This window comes from Chiloscyllium plagiosum, chromosome 5, assembly GCF_004010195.1.
Source record: "Chiloscyllium plagiosum isolate BGI_BamShark_2017 chromosome 5, ASM401019v2, whole genome shotgun sequence".
In the NCBI taxonomy this organism is placed as follows: domain Eukaryota; kingdom Metazoa; phylum Chordata; class Chondrichthyes; order Orectolobiformes; family Hemiscylliidae; genus Chiloscyllium; species Chiloscyllium plagiosum.
In genome coordinates this window covers 42304357-42326697 of record NC_057714.1, presented here as the reverse complement: position 1 = coordinate 42326697, position 22341 = coordinate 42304357, and the positions used below count along the sequence as shown (strand labels likewise).

At 41.1% G+C, this 22341-nt stretch overlaps 1 protein-coding gene across 14 annotated transcripts in view; it reads left to right on the top strand.

The window, feature by feature from the left end:
- Positions 1-5590: 5590 nt before the first annotated feature.
- The window catches only part of ppp1r9a (protein phosphatase 1, regulatory subunit 9A), a 360369-nt gene continuing 343618 nt past the window's right edge, over positions 5591-22341 (top strand). For all 14 annotated transcript variants that reach the window (XR_006311675.1, XR_006311674.1, XR_006311676.1 and 11 more), the window contains exon 1: positions 5591-7188. Coding sequence is in view for 11 of the 14 variants with exons in the window: in XM_043689927.1 (XP_043545862.1) it covers positions 5734-7188 (1455 nt within the window). In the remaining 3 variants the exon portion in view is untranslated. The remainder of the gene's footprint in view (positions 7189-22341) is intronic.

The window sequence follows — 22341 nt, the reverse complement described above, 5'->3', positions numbered from 1 at the left end:
AGATTTACAAAATTATGAGGGGCATGGATAGGATAAATAGACAAAGTCTTTTCCCTGGGGTTGGGGAGTCCAGAACTAGAGGACATAGGTTTAGGGTGAGGGGGAAAGATATAAAAGAGAACTAAGGGGCAACTTTTTCACGCATAGAGTGGTACATTTATGGAATGAGCTGCCGGTGGATGTGGTCGAGGCTGGTACAATTGCAACATTTAAGAGGCATTGGATGGGTATATGAATAGGAAGGGTTTGGAGGGATGTGGGCCAGGTGCTGGCAGGTGGGACTAGATTGGGTTGGGATATCTAGTCAGCATGGACGGGTTGGACCGAAGGGTCTGTTTCCATGCTGTACATCTCTATGACTCTAACTCCCATCTTTAACTCCTGGTAAATTTAAGCTAACCTAAATCTCTGTTACCTGTCTCCTATCCCACACCAAATGCTGTTTCCCCATACTTGTTCTTTTTGACCTATGATGATTTCAAAACTCTAAACACCTCAAATTTAATATTCTAATCTTTAAATTCTTCCCAACATTCCACCAATGCTACAGCTTCCTCCATTGTTTTTACCATCTTGTCCTTCCCACCCACCTGATCTTTGCCACACCATTGGTAGCTATACCTTCAAGTTACTTTAACTCTAAACTTTGGAACTCATTCCCTAAGCCCTTCAACATTTTTCTTTATTATTAATATGATCCCAAAAAATTATGGCAATAATATTTCATTCTTTGGTTCAGTGTCCATTTTTCTCCAGGTGCTTTTGTGAAAACCATGGGATACCTTTCTATCTTAATGTCATCATAAAAATCTCATTAATTTTGTTAAATCCCTGGTATTACCTTTTTAATTCTTTTCTCTGTCCTTGGGATTATTTTTTCCAGGATCTAAGGTCTTGATCTGTTTTCCTTCAGCTTCACCCACAAAGATGTTGTGTATTCCATCCTTTATCACAACTATTGATAACCATGGATTAACTTCAAATAATAGAATCACATCTACTTTTGTGATTAAGTTGACATTGAAACAGCTGATGTAATTACTATCACTGTGATAGTTTAAACATGACTCTTTAAATTATCTGCTGTTCAAAATAATTGGGGACAAAATAAGTGACAGCAGTTTGCTTGTGGTTATTTAAATTGAGAAGTATTTCCAACTTAATTTTATTCAACACTCTGTTCTTTGTTGTTTTGTTCTCCTTTACATTTTTCCTTGCATCATATTTCAGCCTGAGCAATGAGGATTAAAAGTGAGCTTTTGACAGATTTGTATCAATGCTATTGTAAAGCCAACCACTAGAGTCCTGAAAATGTGCACACTTAGTGCAAGACAATCTGTAAAAGTGAAACCGCTACAGATTGAAACAAAGGCAGCTCAGAGAGGGATGATGCACTGTTTTAAGATAAATGGAAACAATTTAAAAATCCAATCCCATTCTACAAGATCAGTCAAACAGCACATTGGTGCATTCCACCCTCTGCTCCCATCACTGTCACAAACATTTTAGTAGTACATAAGCAATGCTGCTAAGACTCCTTAACATATGTTCCTGCAAAAGCTTCCAACCAGCTGAAACTCATAGTGCAACTTCCTTCTTCATAATAATATCTACATAATCTTTACGTTATCTCGACTAAACAGTAAAATGTAATTTGTAATTTTCTGATAGGAATATCACCAATCTCTGGAAGAGACGAGTACTTATTTAAGGTTTTAGTGAGACCTGTGTTGTATATAGTTGAGATTACCCTTCCTCTGTAAGCACAGAATATCATTAAACAAAAACAAATTAATGAAAAAAAAAATGAACAGCATTCTTGGTCTGTTTTAGTCTGTGCTTATATTTGGACAAGCCACTGAAATTATGTTTGCTTCAGAAGCAGCACAGGTAAAGTCACTCATTATGGCATTTGTCACTGTTCATGGCCCAATGGTAGTATACAAGGTGGAATAAGTTACGTAGGTGCAGAAGTAGCCATTCAACATCATGAACGTGTTCAATGAGATCATGGCTGATCTTTGGCCCAACTCCATACAGTTACCTTTGGCTCATGTCCCATCATATGTTTGCTTAACAAAAGTTATCTCAGGTTTAAAATAAACAACTATTCCAGCATCCACTGCCATTTGAGGAAAAGAGTTCCAAACATCTGCCACTCTTGTGTGTAGAAGGGTTTCCTAACATTTCTCTTGTACGCAGGCCCTCATTCTGAGGATATGCCCCCTTGTCTCAGAATCCACAACCAGTGGCAATTGCTTATCTTTATCTACACTATTTTCCTGTAAACACAGCAAACATTTTATAATTAGGAGATAATGAAGACTGCAGATACTGGAGAGTCAGAGTAGATAGCACAGCAGGTCAGGCAGCATGAGAGGAACAGGAGAATCGATGTTTCGGGCAGCACCCTTCATCAGGACTTACCAGCAGCTTTCTCACTTGCACCCTCAACTGACTACTCGGACATCACAGAAATCACGATAATACATTAAACTTCCAGTATTTGAGATATATAAGTTTTGGGGGTTTATCAAGAGTGCTGGTTAAAACAAAGTTTGCTTTATCTTGAAGACCTTGATCAGATCACCCCTTAATTTTATAAATTGTAAAAAAAAAAGCCTTATTGATATATAATGGTTAATGTAGCCCCTGAAGTTCAGGTATCATTCTTGTAAAACCATGTTGTACTTCCTTCAAGGCCAATATATTCCTCCTAAGGTATTCTTCCTTATCTGCTCCCAGTACTCCAAATAGTGTCTAACCAGGCTTTTGTGTAATTGTAGCATAATTTCTACATTTTTACACTCTGGACCTCTGGATATAAAGACCAACATTTCATTAGCTTTCTTATTTTCTGTACCTGTCCATGGCATTTTAAAGTCCCATGCACCTGAACCCTCAAGTCTCTTTGGAGATTCACTGCTTTAACTTCATACCATCTAGAGAGTACTCTGCTTTATACTTTTTTGGTCCAAAAGAAGTAACCTCACATTTGCTTACATTGAATTCCAGCTGCCACAGTTTTGTCCATTCACTTTGTTTTACCAATATCACTTTTTAATTTTATGCTATAATCTACATTGTTTGTAATGCTGTCTAACTTTGAGCCACCAGCAGATTTGAATGCATGTCTTCCAAGCTATGAAGCTATATGTGTTAAAATAATTACATTTTTAATTTAAATCACTGCATTTGGCTTAGAATGTTGTGGATTTAATTCAATAGTCAAAGGACTACACCACATCATTGTGACTGATCATTCAGTGCAGTGCTGCAAAAGTGCAGTACTCATTAAGGTCTGCCTCTTGGATGAAACTTGAGATCCTGCTTAACTTTCAGATGTAGGAGTAACAAAGTAACAATTTTTGAACCAATGCAGTGAAAACCAAGTATTTGATAATCTCATTGCTAGCTATGGGATCTTGCTCCCTGCAACATAACTTGTTATTGTGCTCCTTACATTATAACAATAACCTGCTTCTAGTAAACATCTCTTCTTCATTCACAATTCTGCAATTCATTGTTCCTCCTATGGCTTGTATACCATTGTAACTGATGTGTCATTACGCTATCTTGAAAGAAGGTTGCAGTTAATTTAGGAAACTAAAGTAATTATATTGTTTGTAATTAATGCATGCATTTGCTGGTGCAGGTATGTTCAAAATACCAGTGCGAAGACCACATTCAGGCTTGTAATTACAGTTTGACAGATGTTAAATGGAATAGACACAATTCAAACTCAGGCATTATTAACAAAGGAATAAAGAACAATGGATACTAAAGCTTGTGTTACAAGATAACATATAAATATTGAAACTCTAATCAGGGGTTTATGGAATGATTGCAAATATTTGCTTTTTTATCCTGATTATACCACTGGTTTGTTGCATAACATATTAATGTATTTTTAACAAAATGAAAATATGGACCCAACCGTGGGCAGCAAAGGGCCTGTTTCCACACTGTAAGTAATCTAAAAGTAATCTAATCTAAAAAAAAAACCATAGCTCTTTAAATATCACTTCCATACTTTTAGAAAATTGCATCAAATTCTGATTGCCCTTCTTTAGGAAAGGTGTTGTTAAATGTGAGAGGGTGCAGAAAAGATTTACAAAGAAGTTGCCGGGACTGGAGTGTTTAAGTTATAAGGAGAGGCTGAATAGGGTGGTGCTTTTTTCTCTGCAGTGTTGGAGGGTGAAGGATGATCTTTATAGAGGTTTATAAAATCATGAGGGGCATAGATAGGGTGATTAGCCAAAGTCTTTTTCCTAGAGTAGGGGAATCCAAAACTAGAATGTAGAGTTTTAAGGTGAGAGGGGAAAGATTAAAAAGGACCTGAGGAGTAACTTTTTCACATAGAGGGTGGTGCATGTAAGGAATGGGCTGCCAGAGGAAGTGGTGGAGGCAGGTACAATTATAACATTTAAAAGGCACCTGGATGGATATATGAATAGGAAGGGTTTAAAGGGATATGGGCCAAATGTTGGCAAATGGGACTAGGTCAGATTGGGATGTCTAGTTGGCATGGATGAGTTGGTCCGAAGAGTCCGTTTCTGTGCAGTATGGCACTAAGTACCTTATTAGATCTGTAGCATTGATACTGTCTGATGTGAAAGTTATCAGGTCAATGCAAATTTTTTGTTTACATTATGGGAGAGGGGATGTATTGTTTCTCACTTGCAACAGTTGCATGTGCTTAGTAAAATAACACATGTCATGGAAAGTACAAACTTGCTACAAAGAATTAGAATGTACATAATTTGGGATTTATACATAAAAGTGACACGTTTTACCATGAATATACTAAAGACATTGAAAGTCAATGTTTGGCATATTTACGTAATTTGTTTTCATGAAATAAATAAAATCATGAATATTTTAATGAAACTTTACTGCTTTAAGAGTAATCGCATACGTGCTAATTCCTTTTATCTATCTACTTGTCAAAACAAACAGCTCCATAGATTTAAAATTTGTATTTTCTTTCGAATGCAGGTGGAAGAAAACAAGTGCAGGCTTCATAGACTTGAATAGCCCATTTCTAAGCTGAAACATCATGCTCTCAAATGTCGTCAGTTATCGTGGGGAGAAGGTCGGGAAAGCAACTCTCTAATAATTGAATGAGGAAAATAACCGGGAAAAAATAAAATTGCAGTTGTTAAAAATTTGAAAGCAAACCGCTGAAAAAAAAACTGGAACAGGTAGTCAGCATGAGGAGGGTTCCATGCCCGATACATGAGTCTACTGGCGACAGGAGCGACTCCAGGATTTCAGGCGACGAAGGTTGTACGGTGTGTGTGTTGAACTTTGGACCGTACCCTGCGCCCCGGATCCGCGCTACCCGCGCCCTCACCCTCGCGGCGGCTCTGCCCTGCGGTCTTCGCTGTCTGACGCGCGGCCACGCGATGACGTGTTGGCGCGCGGTACCCGGCAGTTTGGTTTCAGTTGGAGCGCGAGCCGCTGCGGGAGTAACGGCTGCGTCGGCGCGAGCGAACGAGCTGCAGCTCGGAATCCGGGGCCGGTTCTCACCTCGATCCCTTCCCCCCCCCCCCCCCCCCCCCCCCCCCCCCCCCCCCCCCCCGCTTCTCTTCCCCCTGTTCCCGGTGTGACAGTGGCCGTGTGACACCCCCCCCCCCCCCCCCCACAACTTGCAGCATTTGTTTGGAAGGAGGAGGGGGGAATTGTATTTTTTTTCAGACATTATCATTCGGTTTGTGCCGATTGTAAACCATGATGAAGACAGAGGCTTCAGGAGAGAGATCGACCCTCCGCAGTGCCTCGCCGCACCGCAATGCTTACCGGACCGAATTCCAGGCTCTCAAAAGCACCTTCAGTAAAGGCGCCGGCAACGCGGGGGTGGCGGCGGCGGCGGCCCTCCCCGGAGGCGATGGAAAGGCGAGGGAAGGCTCCGAGAACCCGCTGCAAGCCCGGGGAAGAAAATATGGCTCCAATGTTAACCGGATCAAGAACATGTTGTTTATGCAGATGGGCATGGGGCCTGGCGAGGACAACGGGGCTTCTGCCCGCAGCAAAGGGGCCCGAGGGACTTCATCGTCCCCGCACCGGAGGGTGCGAGCCCGGGATGTGGCGGAGGTTGCAGTCGGCCCCCGGGTCAAGCCGGCCGATCGGACAAGTCGCATCGACGCCAGTCGCGATGGGCCATCCACCTACTCCAAATTTTCCGAGACCCGCAAACTGTTCGAGCAGAGCAGCCGCGAATCGCTGGCCCTTTCTCACCAGTGCTCCCCCAAAAGGGAGCAGAAGGGCTCCCAGGATCAACAGCTGGACGAGCTGCAGGCGATCGATGGGCCCCGCTCCCATCGGGGTAGCACCGAGTCTCTGGACAGCACCAGCCCCAGGACAGAATCCGTGTCTCCCACCGTCAGCCAGCTCAGCGCCGTCTTTGAAAGCACCGAGCAACAAAACCAGGTGGCGGGCGAAAGCGGGCTGCACGGTTCCTCGAAAAGCACTGAACGACTGAGCGAGGAGCAACCCCCAGACTCCAAAATATCTGTCACCCAAGGTCAATACAAGAATTATTTTGTAAACCAGGATACTGGAGGTTTATCGAAGACACGTGAAAAGCAACCTAACATTGCCAGCTATGCGACATTTCCATCGGAGACGGTCAAAACAGACCTTCCTTGTAACCAGAACAGTGCAATGGATGAAAGGCAAGCTGAACCCGGAGCGCATGTTGATGTGGATCATCGTGATAATCGACAAGAACAAGGCTCCATTGCACAGGATTGTTATAACTTAGGGAAACACGCAAACATTGCTATGGACGTGAAACAAAGCAGCGTTGCTTCTGATTTTCCAAATAGCGATGCGGTTGCAGATGGATCAGGTAAGCGAGGTTCAATAGCAAGCGAAAATTCCTCAGAGGAGAGTACAACTGAACATTCTGGGATTGCAGTCACAAATCGATCAGTTGACAAAAACGACGGGTTGGAATATCCCAGAACCGAATCTAAAATTCAAACTCTGGAGGCTGAAGGCTGCAGTGTGGAGTCTGGAGATGACGCTGGTTGGGAGCACACTTATGAGGACTCAGAGGAGCAAGTGGATAGCGATGAAAACAATTATGAGCCAAATGTGGAATGTACAGAAGTAAAAGGATTATCCGATGAAGATAATATTCCAGCGAAAAGGAAAGTTAAGTTCAGCACAGCTCCTATCAAGGTAAGTGTTTTGCAATGGCTGAAACATGTTCGGGTACCTTAACAAATAAAGACAAAGTACGTAAGCTTCCGAAATAATTGACGTGCTTTAAAAATACATTTTATCTATAATTACGTAAAAATATTATGTGCAGTTATTTTGAGTTAGAAATCTGAATTAAGTTAAATTTGTCACAGCTGATATAAAGACTCCAATAGATTGTTTCTGATGCAGGAATATTGAAGTGAGCATAATTTTAATTAATTCTGTCTATTTCATAGTTATAAACCAGAGATGGTCAGATCTAGGCAGAAATCATGCTACGTTTATGTTGGTAGAATGTTTTAAATGACAAAGCGCAACTTTACAATGCGGATAGGATACAGGAATCCTGACTATCAATGCTACAGGAAAGTGCAGCCGTTCCTCTCATGTTATGATTTACTTGTTTTATGGGTAATTATTTATGACTTGTTTGACATTCCCTGAAGTATTTTGAATGAATCCACTTGATGCATGGCTAAAAGTTTCTTGCAAATCAGGTTGCATGTTTTATTACCCCAACAAAATTTCAAGGGAAACAAAAATGGGCAATTAAATGCAGGATGTGGAACAATCAGGGTTTGCCACTTGAACTCTTCAGTCCATACAGTCCTGCGTGAGTAACTTAGCAACTGTACTTGCTGCTGCGAAAACAAACTGAAACATCGGTGTTGACATCAAATTTAAAGGCTCTGTAATTAGTGTTAGTTTATAAAATGAGGACTCTGGTAGTGCGAATGGAAATGAACCGAAAAGGAAATCCCAAATAAGCAGATGAGTAAGCATCCCTGAACTGAGACCATTATCTTCAACCCTAGGTAACATCAACATAAATTAGCAAGCATGTGTCTAAAATCTGACCTGGCTCTAAATGTTTACCTGTATTAAGTTCTGAACTATCTGCATTTTTTTTAAAAAAGTGTTTTTAAAGCTCATCTCAATGTTTCAAATTATACACAAGAACAACCTACATTATATGCCCCCTGTAACACAGATAAATGACATTCCAAGATAGAAATCAAAAGATAATTACATTTGTATTGTAGTTTTCACAACCAGAGGATGCCTCAAAATGTTTTGTAGTCAATTAGGTGCTATTTTGTAATGCTGTCTTCTAAATAGTGCATGAAGTCTTTTTCATAAGCCTGAAAGAGCAATGAGAATTGGGGTCTCAGTTTAACATTTCATCTGAAAAATGGTACCTCCAACAATAAACCATTATTTAATCATACATGCAAGAGTCAGCCTTGATTTTCATATTCAAGTCCTATAGTGGGACTTACGTCTGCACCTATGTGACTCAGAAGTGAAAGTCCTTTCTGCTGAACCACAGGCAACAAGCTGAACGCAATACATGATTTATGGCACCTATATTATGTCCCAGGGATGTCCTAAATGGCCTTACAGTGAAGTACTTCTGAACTGTAGTTACTGTTATAATGTTGAAATGCAGCCATTTGGAAAAAGTAAACATGCCCAAAAAGCATTGTTATCAAGGCTGTTGAGCCAAAGATGACAAAAGGATTGGCCAAATACTTGGTCAAATCGTGGGTTTGAAGGAAAGTAGGTAGAGAGAGAGAGAGAAGGAGAAATTTGAGGTTTAGGGAGGGAATTTTAAACTTTGACCCTTGATGATTAGAGGTGCAGCTCAAATGGTAAGTTATGTGATGGCTGTTAGGCTGGAGAATATTGCAGACATAACGAAGGGAAGAGTGTGACAACAGTTTAATATGAAACCAATGACTTTTCATTAGAGACACTTGTACATTGAGTCAATGTATGCTTTGTGTAGAGATAAGGAATAGCAAAGTCAAGGAATCACTTGAAGAACTTAATAGGGCTCCTAACATTAACTACAATGGGATGAGGTATACAGGAAGAAATAATAGTGACTTGTGAGAAAGTTTGATTTTAATCTCCCTGTAAATTTGATGCTTAAACTCACAACATCCGGTTATAGTTCAACAGGTTTACTTGGAAGCACCTGTTTTCAGAGCGCTGCTCCTTCATCAAGTGATAGAAGCAGTGCTCCGAAATCTAGTGCTTCCAAATAAACCTGTTGTACGAGAACCTGGTGTTGTGAGTTTTAACTTTGTACACTCCAGTCCAACACTGGTATCTCCAAATCATGTAAATTTGATGCATCAGATTGGCAAAGGTAGCCTGGAAGTTCAGTTTATAGTATTTTTTGGGACACTTTCTTAAGAGTAGCAACTTCTCGAGCCAACCAGAGATCAGACTATCCTAAATCTGGCTATCTGCAATGAGACAGGATTAGATAATAACTTTAGTAAATGCGCCCTGATGTTACAGTGACCGAAACATTATTTTAATTTTGCATGTAGTTTTAGGAAGAACACAGTGGGTCTCAGTTTTATTTAAACTTAAATAAGGTTTAATAATGAAGTCATGAAGACAGCTGGCTGAAATGAACCGGGAAATTTGGTTAATGGAGAGGTTGGTAAAGATGCAGTTTTAGATTTTTGAGGAGGTGTGACTAAAGATCCTTGGACAGCACCTTCCAAAACCATGACTACTTCCACCTGGAAGGACAAGGGCAGCAGCTACTTGGGAACACCACCATCTACAAGTTCCCCTCCAAGCCGCTCACCACCCTGACTTGGAAATATACCCCGCGTTCCTTCACGGTTGTTGGGTCAAAACCCTGGAATTCCCTCCCTACTGGCATTGTGGGTCAACCCACAGCAAGTGGACTGCAGCAATTCAATAAGGCAGCTCATCACCAACTTCTCAAGGGCAAATAGGGATGGGATATCAAGTCCCACAAATGAATTTTAAAAAAACTCTCAACAGACATGCATTAAATGAGAATGAAAGATTAAGGGAAGAACTCACCATCAGTTGCCAACTAAGGAAGTTAAAATATTTTAAAATTTAATCAAGACGTGGCAATTCAGAGGATTGGACAGTTTATTAAACAAAATAGCAAATGAAGCTTGAAAAAAAGGGAGGAATTAGAGTATGAGAGAGAGTACTTGAAAAGGAAAAATAATAAGTAAAGTCAGCACCGGTCCTCTAGTGTTCAAGTCCAGCCGGGGAATTATTAATTGGGGGATGTAGTTGCATAGAGGTAGTTTAGAGAAGATTCACCAGATTGATTCCAGAGATGAGGGTTTGTCGTATAAAGAGAGATTGAGCAGTTTAGGCCTATACAGTCTAGATTTTAGAAGAATGAGAAGAGATCTCATTGAGGTGTATAAGATTGACAAAGTTGATGTAGAAAAGATATTTCCTCATGTGGGGCCATCTAGAATGTGAGGTGAAGTTTTAGGATAAAGGGAGTAGATAGAGATGAAGGGTAGGGGAGATAATGGTTGAGTGACATTGTCACTGGTCTGTTAATCCAGCGAATTTGATAATATTTTGGGGACCCTGGTTCAAATCCCATCACAGTAGATGGTGGAATTTGAATTCAGTTAAAAAAAGTTGGGTTCAAGACATTGAGTAATGTTCTAATGTCCTGTAGGAAAGGAAACCTGTAATCCTTAACTGGTCTGGCCTACAGCTTTATAGGACTTTTGTTAGACCACATTTGGAATGTTTCGTACAGTTCTAGTTACCATGCTACCAGAAGGATGTGGATCCTGTGGAGAAGGTACAGAAAAGATTAACCAGGATGTTGCGTGGTATGGGGGTTCTTAGCTATGAAGAAAGGTTAGATGGAATGGGTTTGTTTTCACTGGAACACACGAGATTGAGGGGAGTCCTGAAAGAAGTTTATAAAATTGTGAATGGTATGGATAGAGTGGAAAGCATGAGGGTTTTTCCCAGGGTGGAGGGGTCAATTACTAGGGGACACAAGTTCAAGGTGTGGGGATGCATTTAAAAGAGATGTGCGCAGCAAATCTTTCACATAACGTTCTTGGAGCATGCTGCCAGAGGAGGTGGTGGAAGCAGACACATTGGCAGCATTCATGAAACATTTGGACGAATACACGAATAGGAAGGGAATCAAGGGATACAGATCCTGCAAGTGAAGACAGTTTTAGTATGAAAGACATACTGAAAGGCTTGGAGGGCTAAAGGGCCTGTTCCTGTGCTGTATTGTTCTTTGTTCTACATGTGATTTCAGACCCAGAGCCAATGTGGTTAACTCTTAACTCCCTCTGTGCAATTAGGGAAGAGCAATAAATCCTGCCTCAGGCAATGAGGCCTTCATCCCATGAATGAATAAAGAAAAAAATGCATTAGAAATTACTTCTCTCAAAAATTGTGAATCTGTGAAATTCACTATCCTAGAGTGTGGTGAATGTCAAGACATTGAGTAAATTTAAGGAGAAGATCAACAGATGTTTAATTAGCAATGGGTTGAATGGTTCCGGACAGCAAGCATCAAAGTGGAGTTGAAGTGAGATGAGATCAGCTATGATTGCATTAAATGGCACAGCAAATTTGAGGGGTTGAATGACTGAGTCCTCTTCCTTTGTCTTATGTTTTTAAAATAAGAAATGGGTGAAGAATTGAGTACATAGTTTGCATTGAGAGACACAAATAATGTCCTAGAAATAATAAAAAATTATGAAGTGACAGATAAAGAAGAACTTTTTTTGTAGATTAGATTACATTACAGTGTGGAAACAGGCACTTCGGCCCAACAAGTCCACACCCACCCATACCCCTACATTAACCCCTTACTTAACACTACGGGCAATTTAGCATGGCCAATTCACCTTACCTGCACATCTTTGGACTGTGGGAGGAAACCGGAGCACCTGGAGGAAACCCACGCAGACACAGGGACAACGTGCAAACTCCACACAGACTGTTGCCCGAGGCGGGAATTGAACCCAGGTCTCTGGCGCTGTGAGGCAGCAGTGCTAACCACTGTGCCACCGTGCTGCCCTAAAGTGGGCATGGGTTTCCTCTGGGTGCTCCGGTTTCCTCCCACAGTCCAAAGATGTGCAGGTCAGGTGAATTGGCCATGCTAAATTGCCCGTAGTGTTAGGTAAGGGCTAAATGTAGGGGTATGGGTGGGTTACGCTTCGGTGGGTCGGTGTGGACTTGTTGGGCCGAAGGGCCTGTTTCCACACTGTAATCTAATCTAAAAAAAAACCTTAATCACCAGTGAAAGGATGCTGAGAATTATTAGAATTAAAGGCTGACATAGCAAATAGGACTTGGGAACAGATGTAGGCCACTTGACATTTTGAACCCACTCCACTATTTAATAAGATTATAGCTGACTTGGTTATGGTCTCAGCTCCTCTTTCTTATCTGGACCCCATAATCCTTGACTTTCTTGTTTACTGAGAAATCTCTCTCAGTTTGCTGGAGTAAATGTAAAGATCCAGCGTTCACTACCTTCTGAGGAGCAGAATTTCAGAGTCTAATGGCCCTCTGAGCGAAAGCATTTCTCTTCACTTTGTTCTCAAAAGGGAGATCTTATTCTTAAACCATGATTTGAATTCCTTCTCAGAACTATTTCTAAAAAAGTTATATATTTTTCAAATAAGACGACCAAAACAGTCTACAGGAGTGTAGATAGGCTCTCAGCAATCAAATGCCCTACTTTTATATTCCATCCCTTGCAATAAATGGCAATGTTTAACTTGCCTTCCTTCTTGTTGTACCACCTTACTAACCTTTTGTGATTCATGGATCTGGGCACTTTAATCCCTTTGTACCACCATGTCCTGTATTTAGATAGCATGGGTGGTATGGTGGCTCAGTGGTTAACACTGCTGCCTCACAGTGCTAGAGAGCTTAGTTCAATTCCCGCCTCAGGTGGCTGTCTATGTGGAGTTTGCATACTCTTCCCGTGTGGGTTTCCTCCCACAATCCAAAAATGTGAAGGTCGGGTGAATTGGCCATGCTAAATTGTCCCATAGTGTTAGATGCATTAGTCAGGAGAATGAGTCTGGGTGGATTACTCTTTGGAGGGTCAGAGTGGACCTGTTTCCGTACTGTAGGTAAGATAATCTATACTGCTTTTATATTCTTCCTGTCAAAATGGACAAGTTCACAATTACCTACATTATACTCCATTCATCAAATATTTGGCCACTCACTGAACACTATGCCTACCTCTGCTTTACAACTTAGAATGACAACAAGATAGGATGGAAAGTAAAATTGTGCTACTGTTCATTTTGTCCCCTCTTCCAAATCATTGATATTACTTATAAATATTTGTGAACCCAACACTGATCTTTATCACAGTTATAGCTTGCCAACCCATCTAAGGCTCATTTATAACAAAAATAGAAATTGCCACAAGAGCTCAACAGAGCTGACAGTATCTGTGAAGAGAAAGCAGAATTAGCATTTAAAGTCCAGTGACCCTTCGTCGGATAGAGTCATAGAGATATACAGCATGGAAACAGACCCTTCAGTCCAACCCACCCATGCCGAGTAGATATCCCAACCCAACCTAGTCCCACCTGCCAGCATCCGGCCCATATCCCTCCAAACCCTTCCTATTCACATACCCATCCAAATGCCTCTTAAATGTTGCAATTGTACCAGCCGTCACCACTTCCTCTTGCAGCTCATTCCATAGACATACCACCCTCCATGTGAAAAAGTTGCCCCTTAGGTCTCTTTTATATATTTTCCCTCTCACCCTAAACCTATGCCTTGTAGTTCTGGACTCCCCGGCACCAGGGAAAAGACCTTGTCTATTTATCCTATCTATGCCTCTCATGATTTCATACACCTCTATAAGATCACCCCTCAACCTACAACGCTCCAGGGAAAACAGCCCCAGCCTGTTCAGCCTCTCCCCATAGCTCAAATCCTCCAACCCTAGGAGCATCCTTGTAAATCTTTTCTGAACCCTTTCAAACTTCACAACATTTTTCCGATAGGAAGGAGACCAGAATTGCACACAATATTCCAATAGTGGCCTAACCAATGTTCCCGTACAGCCGCAACATGACCTCCCAACTCCTGTACTCAATACTCTGACCAATAAAAGAAAGCCCTGTTGTAATCTGAGGTAACCTTCTTTGCTGTCCACTACACCTCCAATTTTGGTGTCATCTGCAAACTTACTAACCGTACCTCTTATGCTCGCATCCAAATCATTTATGTAAATGACAAAATGTAAAGGGCCCAGCAACGATCGTTGTGGCACTCCACTGGTCACACACCTCCAGTCTGAAAAACAACCCTCCGCCACCACCCTCTGTCTTCTACCTTTGAGCAAGTTCTGTATTCAAATGGCTAGTTTCCCTGTAATCCATGAGATCTAACCTTGCTAACCAGTCTCTCTGGGGAACCTTGTCGAATGCCTTACTGAAGTCCACATAGATCACATCTACCGCGTTGCCCTCATCAATCCTCTTTGTTACTTCTTCAAAAAACTCAAATCAAGTTCATGAGACATGATTTCCCATGCACAAAGCCATGTTGACTATCCCTAATCAGTCCTTGCCATTCCAAACACATGTACATCCTGTCCCTCAGGATTCCCTCCAACAACTTGCCCATTACCAACGTCAGGCTCACTGGTCTATAATTCCCTGGCTTGTCCTTACCACTCTTCTTAAACAGTGGCACCACGTTAGCCAGTCTTTTGGCATCTCACCTGTGACTATCGATGATACAAATATCTCAGCAAGAGACGCAGCAATCACTTCTCTTGATTCCCACGGTGTTCTTAGGTACACCTGATCAGGTCCTGGGGATCTTATCCACCTTTAACTGTTTCAAGACATCCAGCACTTCCTCCTCTGTAATATGGACATTTTGCAAGGTGTCACCATCTATTTCCCTACATTCTTTATCTTCCATATCCTTTTCCACAGTAAATACTGAAGCAAAATACTCATTTAGTATCTCCCCCATGTTCTGCGGCTCCACACAAAGGCCGCCTTGCTGATCTTTGAGGGGCCTTATTCTCTCCCTAGTTACCCTTTTGTCCTTAATGTATTTGTAAAAACCCTTTGGATTCTCCTTAATTCTATTTGCCAAAGCTATTTGATATCCCCATTTTGCCCTCCTGATTTCTCTTTTAAGTATACTCCTACTGCCTTTATACTCTTCTAAGGATTCACTCGATCTGTCCTGTCTGTACCTGACATCTGCTTCCTTCTTTTTCTTAACCAAACCCTCAATTTCTTTAGTCATGCAGCATTCCGACACCTACCAGCCTTTCCTTTAACCCAACAGGAATATACTTTCTCTGGAATCTCGTTATCTCATTCCTGAAGGCCTCCCATTTTCCAGCTGTCCTTTTACCTGCCCCTAATCAGCTTTTGAAAGCTCTTGCCTAACACAGACAAAATTGGCCTTTCTCCAATTTAGAACTTCAACGTTTGGTCTATCCTTTTCCATTGGTCTATGTTGGTCTATCCTTTTCCATTGTTATTTTAAATCTAATGGAATTATGGTCGCTGGCCCCAAAGTGCTCCCCCACTGACACCTCAGTCACCTGCCCTGCCTTATTTCCCAAGAGTAGGTCAAGTTTTGCACCTTCTCTAGTAGGTACATGCACATACTCGATAGAAAATGTTTTTGTACACACTTAACAATTCCTCTCCATCTGAATCCTTAACACTATGGCAGTCCCAGTCTATGTTTAGAAAGTTAAAGTCCCCAACCATAACTACCCTAGTATTCTTACAGATAGCTGAGACCTCCTTACAGGTTTGTTTTGCAATTTCCCCCTGACTGTTAGGGGGTCTATAATACAATTCCAATAAGGTGATCATCGCTTTCTTATTTCTCAGTTCCACCCAAATAACTTCCCTGGTTGTATTTCTGGGAATATCCTCCCTCAGCACAGCTGTAATGCTATCCCTTATAAAAAATGCCTCTCCCCCTCCTCTCCTGCCTCTCTTTCTGTCCTGCCTGTAACATTTGTATCCTGGAACATTAAGCTGCCAGTCCAGCCCTTCCCTGAGCCATGTTTCTGTAATTGCTATGATATCCCAGTCCCATGTTCCTAATCATGCCCTGAATTCATCTGCCTTCCCCGTTAGGCCCCTTGTATTGAAATAAATGCAGTTTAATTTATTACTCCTACCTTGTCCCTGCCTGCCCTGACTGTTTGACTCACTTCTGTTCTCAAGTGTACCAGTCTCAGATTGATCTCTTTCCTCATATCTCCCTGGGTCCTCCTAAATCCTCCCAATCTGCTCTAGCAAATCTTCCTGCTAATGTATTAGTCCCCTTCCAATTTAGGTTCAATCCGTCCTTCTTGTACAGGTCGCTTCTACCCCAAAAGAGATTCCAATGATCCAAAAATGTGAATCCTTCTCCCATACACCAGCTCCTCAGCCATGCATTCATCTGCTCTGTCCTCCTATTCCTGCCCTCTCTAGCTCGTGGCACCGGGAGTGTTCCAGATATTACTCCTTTTTAAATTCTTGCCTAACTCTCTCTAATCATTCTTCAGAATCTCATCCTTTTCCCTTCCTATGTTGTTGGTTCCAATGATCTCTTGCAGGCCCCTCTCCCACTTGAGAACATTCCGCACCTTCTCTGAGACATCCTTGATTCTGGCACCAGGGAAGCAATACACAATTCTGATTTTTCGCTGCCGGCCACAGAAACATCTGTCTGTACCTCGGACTAGAGAATCCCCGACACAATTGATCTCTTGGAACCCGACGTAACCCTCGTTGCATTAGAGCTAGTCTCAATACCAGAAACTTGGCTGCTCATGCTACGTTCCCCTGAGAATCCATCACCCCCCTACATTTTTCAAAACAGCATACTTGTTTGAAATGGTTATAGCCGCAGAATGCACCTGCACTAGGTGCCTATATCACTTAATTTTCCTGGAGTTAACCCATCTATGTGACTGTATCTGAGACTTTCCCCCCTTCCTATAACTGCCATCCATCACGTACTGTTGCTTTTGCAAATTCCTCACTGTTTCTGACTGTCTCTCCAACCGATCCATTTGATCTGATGAGATTCACAACCAACAGCATTTATTGCAGATATAATCCGCAGTAACTCTTAAACTCTCTTTAAACTCCCACATATGGCAAGGAGCACATATCACTCTACTAAAGGCCATTTTTGCTCCTTCACATCCTACAGACCCAGAAAATAATACTTGTCTTACTCCTCTACAAAACACTGCCCCAGGTTAGATTAATAGTTACAGCTTATATTTTAAGTTTAATCAAGTGACCTATCTCAAAAAACATATAATCAAGAAAGAACCCACTCTACTCACTACTGCAGACTTTCTGTAGGCCACTTAAAACAGTTAACTTATCTGATGCTATGCTGTGAACTTGGCCCACACAGTTCCTCCAAGATCAGTTGTGAATTTCACTGTTTGTTAATTTTCCAAGACCCACTCTGATGTCCAATGATACATGATTTCACACAGCAAAGGCAGTACTGTGCAGTCCACTCTGGAGTCAGTTTCTTTCTCTCTCTTGCACTGACCTCACCATGTGCTTCCTTTGTCTGTACTTCTCCCTTTTAAAACTGTTGTTGTTTTAACATTTTATTCCAAAGTTCGAAAACAATGCAACAGCATATAATACAGTAATTGCTGCTCCTGGAATTCGAGGAAATCGCCTGCAGCACCTAAAATACCTCAAAAAAGGAGCAGTTGTTGCAGCCAGACATTTTTCCCGTCCTCCATCTTGGATTGCCCAGGGCAGATCTGCTAAACGTTCTCCAGCAATTTCTGTTTTTGTTTCAGATTGTCAGTGTCTGTAGTTATTTGTATTCTTCATTATCTCTACTCTCTGCTTTCTGCTAATTAACCAATCTTTTATCCGTGTTGCTCCCTATATTGTTTGCTGTTACTTTGTTTAGTAACCTTTGATGTGGTCAAATGCTAGCCATGGCCTGGTGGCTGTCAAGTCTCAGGGAAGTTGAAAGCTTCTCCTTGATTATGTTATATGCTGTGACATTATAACATAAATGGTCTAGTCAGGAAGTAGTCCCTTGAACTGGGAATTTTTAAAAAGATGCAGCAAGATTATAGATGTGTGAACAGGTGTAGAGAGGATTTGAAAAAAGCAGCAGTGTCCGTAATGTAATGCAGCAAACAAGATTGAATATAAGGATACAGATGATCAGAGCGTACCATGCGAAATGAGCAAAAGAAATAGTGAGATTAGAGGAGCATATTGATTTTTTGGTATTCAGTGGACACAGTTTTGTTTATAGTAAGCTTGAATTTTAATTGTGTCCCTCTTAATGATCGTGGGACCCATGTCGGTAAGGTTCCATGGTCCAAAAGTGTGGACCAGCTATAAATTCTTTTAAAATCCTTTTTGGTTTGCTGCTGTAGAGACAGTTGCAAGGACTAAGGACAACTATTTTTGTACATAAATGTTACCCAGTTCACATCATGACAAATAAAAGCATGCCAGATTTTGTTAGAAAAGCTTGTTTAAAATATTTTAGCAAGAAAACCAGATTCAGCTGTGTATGATGCCTTTGATAAATGTAAGAATGACAACTTAAATTGCACCAGTTCTGGAGTGTGTAGGAATGTCTGAGGTACTGTGCCTGTCGAAATATCTGATGTCCCTGGAGGGTTCTGATTAATTAAGACAGGTGTTGTTACGTATGTTGATACTCGTTGGAATTGTGTGAAATAGTGTATTGCCATCTGCCTAATCTACTGAGCCTTTCTATAATGTTTGATGCCTTCATTCTTCTGACAGTTCTCTTTGCAACTTTAGGGCTCGTGGGAAATTCTGGTTCCTCTGCAGAGTTTTGTAAATGTAACAGTGTTGAGACCTATCTGTTGAGATTTTGCTTTAATTGTTTTACTTTTATTGTCCATCGAATGTGATTTACTGAGCGTATCTGTCTTTAACTGTTTAGTATCCTTTTTCTTGTGTTACCTCTTATGTCTTTTACTTTGTGGTCTATACCTGTTGTAATTGTTACCTATAGAAGCTTCCAGTGATAATACTTGATTTATTTTTCATATTGTTATATTTTGACAGGAACATGACTTCCAGGATTAATTATTATTTTACGCGGCTGTCACACTTCTTTTTTGAGATACTTCTTTTGTTCAGGCAGTTTTGTGATAACTTGGAATATGTCTAGATCTCAGTAAAATAAAGAAATGACTGCTTAATTGCTTACTTTAGGTCAGTGGTCCTGGGAGAGCACAGCAATTCAGGCAGCATCCGAAGATGATTTTGCCTGTCTTCGGATGCTGCCTGAATTGCTGTGCTCTCCCAGCACCACTGATCCAGAATCTGGTTTCCAGCATCTGCAGTCATTGTTTTTACCCTGCTTACTTTAGGTGTTTGGTGAATGAGAAAGCCAGTATCTTTAGGGTTTAACCATACAGATTTTAAATACTCCTGCCAAGCAGATGCATGGGATGGACAGAAATGAATCAGCAGAAGAGCACAAGAGTCAAAGTTACCATTTTACCCTAGTTTGAGAAGATTGAAATTGTTAGAATTGCAATGATGTACACTGCTTTTGAATTCCAGGTACACATTTAAACGTATCCTGAATTTGCCCATAAATCAGCTGCTCATGAAGTTGAAATGACAACTGTTGTAAGGACATAATTTATCCTGTTACAGCTTAACACCATCCAATGCGCTCTGTTACTGATTCACCCAAATTAATACTCACTGAAACCTATGATACATGTACTCAGTGGTCGGATTAATAAATATATCAATTTTTATAATTCTTAGTTGATTTTATTTATTATCTGTTGACTAGGCCTGAGTAGTTAATAGGGCATTGATTCATTTCACTTGGGGAGTTTTCAGGCAGGCATTGTTCAAGGTTGGAACAGTCTGATCTGTCTCATAAGACTGATAAATACAATGTGACATTTTTGTGCGATCAAGGTGCCTGTTTATGTAGCGTTTCATACGTTGAAGCTCACGTTCTGGATACTTAAAGAATGGTATTCTTAATTTTGAGAATGCATGGTCATAATTAGAATCTACTATTGTGTGCATAACTTTTCTTATTGACATCAGTGGAATCTATGGATTTCTTTTTACAAAGTCGTTGATCCATTTTTAGAATACTTCAAACTAACACTTCTATTTCAGACTGAATCGATTATTTCAAGTGTCCCCATGTCTCTCCAGGAAAACTGTGTAATAAATTATTATACATTATTGTGATCTCAACTTTGAATAAAGATGGCTTAATTTGCTGAAGCAAAGCTTGTAAACAGGTTCCCTTCAGGAATATTTGTGTATTGTGAATTGAGGAAGGGAATGATTTGTAGATACCAGTGTTGGACAGGGGTGTACAAAGTTAAAAATCACACGACACCAGGTTATAATCCAACAGGTTTCATTGGAAGCACTAGCTTTCGGAGCGCTGCTCCTTCAGGTGGTTGTGGAGTATAAGATTGTAAGACACAGAATTTATAGCCAAAGTTTGCAGTATGTTGCAACTGAAATTATACATTGAAAAAAGACCTGGATTGTTTGTTGGATTGACCATGTCAATTTCAGTTCTTTCATATGTAAATCACGAAACTTTTTAAAAAATTACATTCTCAAGTGAACTTTAACAATTGGTGTCATATTGGCCCAGATAATATATTGAAGGTATGAGCTTCCCTTTGTGAGACTGTGCCACAATGGTCAGACTAATTCTAATCTAAAAAACGGGTTTACAGAATCTTACATGGATTCACCCAGCTTTTGAGCAAAGTAAAATGTAATTCTGTTCAATGTAATGGTACATTGGCGAGACCAAGCAGAGGCTACGGCAACAGATGAATGGGCACCGCACAACAATCAACAGACAGGAGTGTTCCCTCCCAGTTGGAGAACACTTCAGCAGTCCGAGACATTTGACCTTGGACCTTTGGGTGACTGTCCTCTAAGGCAGGCTTCGGGACAGGCAACAACGAGAAATGGCTGAGCAGAGGCTGATAGCCAAGTTCGGTACCCACAAGGATGACCTCAACTGGGACCTTGGGTTCATGTCACACTATCGGTGACCCCATTGCACTGTACACACACTTCTACACACACACACACTTCTACACACACTCACTCAAGCAGACCTTCTCTCATACGCTCACATACACTCCCACACGCACGCTCTCAGACTTATACTCTTTTACACTCACACTCATACACATACACATACACACACTCACTCTCTCACAGACACCCATAACACCACCCCCCTCTCTCACTCACACACCCACACACATAAGTTTGTGGGATGAATCTGTACTTGCAGAATTACACTTTACTTTGATCAAGAACTGCATGAATCCATGTAAGATTCTATAAATCTATTTTTTAGATTAGAATCAGTCTGACCATTGTGGCACAGGCAGTCTCACACAAGGAAGCTGACACCTCCAATACATTATCTGGGCCGATATGACACCAATTGTTAAAGTTCACTTGAGAATGTAACTTTTAAAAAAAGTTTTGCGATTTTCATATGAAAGAACTGAAACCAACATGATCATTCTAACAGATGAGAGACGTAGCAAACAATCCAGGGGAATCGAGCTTAAGAGCTGCGAGGTTTTGCTACAGCTCTACAAGTCACTGGTAAGTCCACACTTGGAATATTGTGTTTAGTTCTGGTCACCCTATATAGGAAAGATACAGAGGCTTTGGAGGAGAGTGCAAAGAAGGTTTGCCAGGATGCTGCCTGGACTGGAGGGCTTCCCTTATGAAGAAAGGTTGAATAAGCTCGCACATTTCTCTCTGGAGAGAAGGAGAAAGAGTGGAGGCCTGATCGAGGTATACAAGATAATGAGAGGAATCGATAGTCAATAGCCAGAGACTTTTCCCCAGGGCAGGATTGACTGAGGGGTCATAGTTTTAAGATGTTAGGAGAAAGGTATAGAGAAGACGTCAGAGGTAGACTTTTTACGTAGAGAGTTGTGAATGCATGGAATGCGTTGCCAGCGGTGGTGGTGGAAGCAGAGTCATTAGAGACATTTAAGCGACTGCTGGACATGCATATGGATAGCAGTGACTTGAGAGGTGCGTAGGCTAAGTTATTATATTTTACACTAGGATTAAACCTCAGCATAACATCATGCGCCTAAGGGCTTGTTCTGTGCTGTACTTTTCTAAGCAGATCTTTTTCAATGTATAATTTCAGTTAACTTAATTTCAGTAAACTTTTGCTATAAATTCTGTGTCTTACAATTGTGTACTCCACAACTACCTGATTAAGGAGCAGCACTCTGAAAGCTAGTTCTTCCAATTA